The following is a 6,000-nucleotide window of genomic DNA, read 5'->3' on the forward strand; positions in this document are numbered from 1 at the left end:
TGTTGCATGAGGGGCTGTTTCAGTGTGGGTTTCCTGTCAGCCTTACTTATTTCAAGGGCAACATTTGAACTCCTCTTTATTTAAAATCATCTGCATGGGTCAGAAACCACTATTTGGACATAAGCTGCATGGTCATAACTTACAACAACTATCAACAAACAGCAAACAACTTACTCATTCTGATCTAATACAGTGCATACCTGTTTGTGCTCAACTATATGGTGGTCATGTCTGTGTTGGTGTGCACATAAGGTGTGATCTGCTCAGCAACCTGCTCTGTTGTTTAAAAATCACTCTGCTCACCACGTACAGGATATGCTGTGAAGAGTGAAACAGAGGTTTATGTCTTAATGGGAACAAAACATTTGTTTTTTCTGGTTGAGAGCATTAACGTGTTTTCATATTCAAGTACATTGTCACATGTTTTACTTTGCTCAATATTTTCTAATTCCAGGTAAGAATCTGTGGAATTCTTCTCATCCTTTTATCTCTCCACTGATTTGGATTTTCTGGTCAAAACAGTACAATATAATTATTATTTTAATATAAAGTTGCAGCAATTGTATTAAATTAAGAATGAAGATAATACAAAATTTGGAATCAAGATGACACCTTGTCGTCTAGTGTAGAATGATGTGGACAACATGGGGTCAAACCTCCTCTGGTATCTTTTTTTGATTCAGTACTTAATTTCTCCACTAGAGGTCAGGAGAGTTTCACATGCAGCTAATGTGAATAACTGTTCAGAGATAACACCATCACCATTTCTTTACTCTCCTCTGTTTATTTCAAGAAAACCCTTCAAGTGAAAGTGCTCCTGTGTAGACTATACCATTCCTAAGTGTCTCTGAAAAAGCAGTTGTTAATTAATGTGTGAACAAGTGAAAATTCATATTTTGCTTAACAAAAAAAAATCATCCATCATACATGAGCATGAAGTGTGTAAACAGTGCAGAAGGTGTCACTGATGAAGTTATGTTGTGGTCACTCTGTGACATAGTCAGAAATACACTGTACATCTAAATGTAGCTGTGGTGGCTGCAGAGCTGCTACATTCTGGCTTTGTTGTATAGTATCTGCCTTAACAACAGTCAGTGGAGATTTACTGTATACTGTTGTAATGTGAACCGTTTTAAAACATTTTTGAGTTAGAATAATGTACTGATCAAGAGGAAAAAACAAAATAGACCAGAAGCTTTTCTGTCTTCTGTGGTTTGTGTTTGTGTGATTTGAAGGATGATCTGTGTTCTCAACATCTACAACGAAACGTGCAAAATGAAGCCGTTTGATACCTTCAGCAGGCCACTAATCTGCAGCCTCAGTCTGTCTGCATGTTGAGCTCTGCAGTCATATGAGGGGCTGTTTGTCATTGTGGGTTTCCTGTAAACTTTACTGATCTCATGGACTACAGGATGTGGCTTAACTGCCAACTGTGTATTATCTTGTAACTTCTTTCAAATTATGTGGCAGGGCCATTCTGTGGATAAATAAGATAAGGAAGAAATTTAAAAACTATATATTTCCTTATTGTCTGAAACAATCAATTACAACACACCAAATGAGGTTGTATAAAACTCTACAGGTGAAGGACCAGGGCTGATGGCTAACTTGAGATAAAACCAGGAAATCACCTGAAAACAGCTTCTTCTTCTTCATATTCTTGTTACAGACAACCAGTCATCACTACTATTATGAACTATGACAGATTGATTTCATTCAAAAAAAGTGAATCTGAAGGAAATTGTTTTCAGCAACAACAAACAAACAATCTATCTAGAGGTTTGGTTGCATATCAGTTTTCAGTATGTTATTTCAGAGGTGGAAGGAAATAAAACACACAAGCTGCATCTATTCTAACAGTGAGCAACAGCTTTATGACCTGTTTTACAATACAGCAAAACATGTATATACAGTATATTCTCACAGGAGAATTGACAGTAAACATTGTTTAGTATGAATTTTCAGCTCCCAGCTGTATTGTTAAATTGCCACAGCACAGCCTCAGATCTTCAGGCCGGCTGCCTCTGACGGTTCCTAAATCTCAGTTCAAGACTAAAGGTGACCCTCAGCTCCAGACCTCCATGCCGGAGGATCTGACACTTGCAGAATTGTGACATCTTTTATTTTATTTTATTTATTTATTTATGTATCTTTTATATGTAAGAAGTCTTTGATTAATACTTGCACATTGTTTTATTTCCAACATGTCTTATTTTTACTATTATTGTTATCATCTTATATTATTATTGGATATTTAAGAATTGTCATTTTTGAATTTTATTTGCATTATAGTCCTGTAATGTTTTAATCCTGGTTCAACCATGTCAAGCAGTTTATTTATGTATTTTTGAAAATACATCAATAAAGTTTATCATTATTATTGTTCTCTGTAGCACCTCCACCATAAACTCCAGTGATGAAGACTCTGGGCTGGCAACAACAAACAATCTATTTAGAGGTTTGCGTGCATATCAGTTTTTAATCAGTTATTTAAAAGATGGAAGGAAATAAAACACACAAGCTGCATCTATTCTGGGATGAATGAATGAATGAATAAAAGAAGGAATTGAGTCTGTGGACGTGTTTTTTCATTAATATTTTGTGACATCTTTTATATCTTTTATATATAAAAAGCCTTTTATTATTGCTTGCACATTGTTTAATTTCCAACATGTCTTGTTATTATTATTATTATGTCATTATTATTGTATATTTAAAAATTGTAATTTATGAATTTTAGTCACCTCATTACAGCCCTGAAATGTTGAAAATAAATAAATAAAGTTTATCATTATTATTATTCTCTGTAGTATCTAAACATAACAAACTCCAGTGATGAAGACTCTGGGCTGGTGGGTAACTTGAGATAAAAACAGGAAATGTTCTGAAAACAGCGATCATGTCTTGTTACAGACAAGCAGTCGTCACTGCTGATATGAAATGTAGCGGATCAATTTCAATCAAATAAGTGAATCTGAGGCAAATTGTAATCAACAGCCACAGACAGGTTTTATATTTGTGAGGTTTATTTATTTATTTTCACAGCTCATCAATTATCAATCATTTATTGAAGCGGTGGAGAGAAATAAAATACACAAGAAGTACAATATCTATTGTTATAGTAATAATAATAATATTTTTATTTATATAGCACTTATCAAAACAGTTACTAAATGTTTCACATAAAAACAAACAAACACAGCAATAACAATAAAAATACTAAAAGAGCAACATAAAAAAAGACATCAAAGCCTGGCAGCTGAGTTCTGTACTGTCTGTAGCTGCTCTACAGTTTTTCTATTTAGTTTAAAGACTGTTACAGTTATCCAGGCTTGATGGGATAAAAGCATGTATATTCTTAGAAGAATGAATGAATTTATATAATTTGTGGTTTAAGCCACTAACAGTGGAAAATCCAAAACACTTAGAAACAATCAGAAACAGTTGAAGTGAAAGCACTGATGGCTTCATGAACTACTGAATAATACAGCAAAACAACAGTTCCTGTATATTTATCCTCATAGGAGACACAATAAAGTAGAGTTTAGTATGAACTTTTCCAAACAAACAATTGCTTTCAACCTTCACAATAAAGGAGGCTAGTTTATACATACACATTTTCTTACAGGTCAGTTATTGATGGTAATGACTGTTGCTTAACTCCAAGCTAAATTACAGAATAGTCTCTATGTATCATCACTAATTAATTCATTATACAACTTCTTGTGACTCTTTACACTCTAGAGGTATTGATGGCAGAATAAGTGCTGAAGTAAGAACTTGCAGTTTTCTTCTTCTTTGGTCTCTGCAATGTCTGACGGATTTCCAGCGCAGCATAACACACATCTTCATCCTATGATTTGACATTTGTTATTCAGAATCGTGACCATGTACATATTTAATATTAGCTATATGATTCATTATGAACTATTGAACAAAATGAACAAAACCCTTGCAAACTGGAATTCATAGAACTGTAAATTACCTGATTCAGTCTTGTTTGACTTCTAGTGTCATGTGTTTGCTCATCAACCTGAGGTTCTTTAGCTGCAGAAATAAATATATGATCATCACACCATGTTAGAGCCAACCTCACGTAATAAATTACAAGAAAAGAGCTTATCTGAATCCAGGTTTCTGTGTGATTCAAAATTTACTTTGTAGATTAAATATTAATTATTATTGCTGAACTACTGAAAGCAAAAAGTTAAACATAAAATGTTACATATACAGTTACCTGTTTTCTGACAAAGGTGATAAACCAAAAGAGATGAAAGGAGAGAGGAGAGAACAGCAAATGTTGGACACAGAGAGAACAGCAGCGTCCAGCACCAATCGCAGTCTTGTGGAGTCTCATAGTGACGAAGCTCACTGGAGTCTGGATCAAACACCAAGTTGAGTCATTTTACCTGATTAAACCCTGATCTCATAGAAAACAATATGTAGTTGTATGAAGTATGTAATTGTTCATGACCACAGTAATCAAGAAATATGGATATTTCTGAGGATTAATAATCTGTTTGGTTTAAATTAAATTCCACTTTCTGGTGAAGAAAAAAAAATATATTTCATTGTCATTATTTTCTGGTCTACCAAGAGCTCTGCTCAGTGTTCTTGGTACAGTATTGACTCTGCCTTGTTGATGAATTTTTTCAACTTTGGCCTTCTCTGAGCATTGCCTTTAAAGAAATATTCATAATCATTCTCTTTTGAATAATGGATTATCATCCTATTCCAGCATATTTTATTTTTTTCCCTGTTCAGGCCTTTTTTCTAAGATCTCAAATGTAAATGTATCCCAAAACTTACAGTACTATGCATAAAAGTCTATAAAGACTATTTAACTTCAGATTGGGGTTTGTTGTAGCTAATTTTCACATATATGTTGTACGTGCACTTTTATATGTTAGACTTCAGAGCACAGGTATGTCCGTTAAACAATTACATTACTTGAAACCACTTATAGTCACAAATATTTAATTCACAATTTTTTAAAAAAAATCTTACCAAATTGGATCCTTGTTGTGACATTGCCATATTCATAAACATATCTGTAATTAATGTATCCTTTATCCTCCACTGTTTTCTTTTCAGTTCCACAGTAGTAGAGACCCGCATCTGAATTAGTGATGTTTAAAATGAGAAGGTCGTAGGATCCAGAAGAAAAGTTTCTCACAAACTGAAAATGGTGGAAGGGCTGCAGAGGACCAGTAGTATTAGTGGCGCCTATCAGTGAACTTGTTTTTGTTTTTAAGACAAGAGACGGCTGGTTTTCATGAGAACAGTTCCTGTACCACACTATGAATATTCCTGTTGATAATTTGCAGTCACAGTAGAGAGTGATGTTGTCTCCTGGTCTGACTGTCATCTCCAACACTGATCCAGAAAACTGATTCTGACTGCAGGAAACAACTCCTGGAATACAAACACAATCACAAAAGCAGGTTAAAATGTGCACAATGTTAAAAGATTTTCACAGCAGATGCTTAACAGCAACAACAATGAGAACAGGTATTGTTTGATTGTCATAATGGAACCTAACAATTGTAACCTAATCATCTGAAATTTTATCAAGTGAATTACCCGACAGAAAGACCAGAAAAGTGTGCAACCCGTCCATGTGTGATGTTGATCAAGAGTTACAAGACAGAGAAACAGATCTTACTTATAGATATCATGACCTGCGCAGACTTTTCCATTGAAGGAAAGGTAAGCGCTGATTGGCCAGACAAGTGGAACATTTTTGTCTGTGGTTGTTTTCTATAGGTGTGATACTGACTGATAATCTGCATAATTATGTTTCCTCAGTGAACACTTGATAATACATGCAATCTGCTAAACCCCACTACATCCTAACATCCAAATGAGGTGTTAGTATTTAGACGGTAGCCTGCAGCCTAGCAATACTTGCTGTAGTAGCTTTGTTGTCTGTGTATTTGTGGGTCGCTACAGACATGGAGATTCTGATACATATAAACCAGATGTAGACAGTACTCTAAT

The 6,000-nt window shown here is 34.5% G+C and overlaps 1 protein-coding gene across 1 annotated transcript; it reads right to left on the reverse strand.

Annotated features, from left to right (window-relative positions):
- Positions 1-3,303: 3,303 nt before the first annotated feature.
- On the reverse strand, positions 3,304-5,682 carry LOC121899402. Its single transcript, XM_042415184.1, has 5 exons — positions 5,584-5,682; positions 5,008-5,415; positions 4,238-4,378; positions 3,986-4,047; positions 3,304-3,853 (listed from the first exon to the last, which is right to left on the reverse strand). Exons 1-5 carry the CDS (start codon positions 5,618-5,620, stop codon positions 3,734-3,736), a joined length of 768 nt encoding a protein of 255 aa, XP_042271118.1. The 5' UTR covers positions 5,621-5,682; the 3' UTR covers positions 3,304-3,733.
- Positions 5,683-6,000: the final 318 nt, after the last annotated feature.

Source organism: Thunnus maccoyii, chromosome 6 (assembly GCF_910596095.1).
Source record: "Thunnus maccoyii chromosome 6, fThuMac1.1, whole genome shotgun sequence".
NCBI lineage: Eukaryota > Metazoa > Chordata > Actinopteri > Scombriformes > Scombridae > Thunnus > Thunnus maccoyii.

Coding starts and splice junctions, on each gene's coding strand:
- LOC121899402 (XM_042415184.1), bottom strand. CDS start 5,620: ATGGACGGGTTGCACACTTTTCTGGTCTTTCTGTCGG. Junction 4,379..5,007: donor CACAACAAGGATCCAATTTG/GTAAGATTTTTT, acceptor TGTTTGATCCAG/ACTCCAGTGAGCTTCGTCAC. Junction 4,048..4,237: donor TCACCTTTGTCAGAAAACAG/GTAACTGTATAT, acceptor TTATTTCTGCAG/CTAAAGAACCTCAGGTTGAT.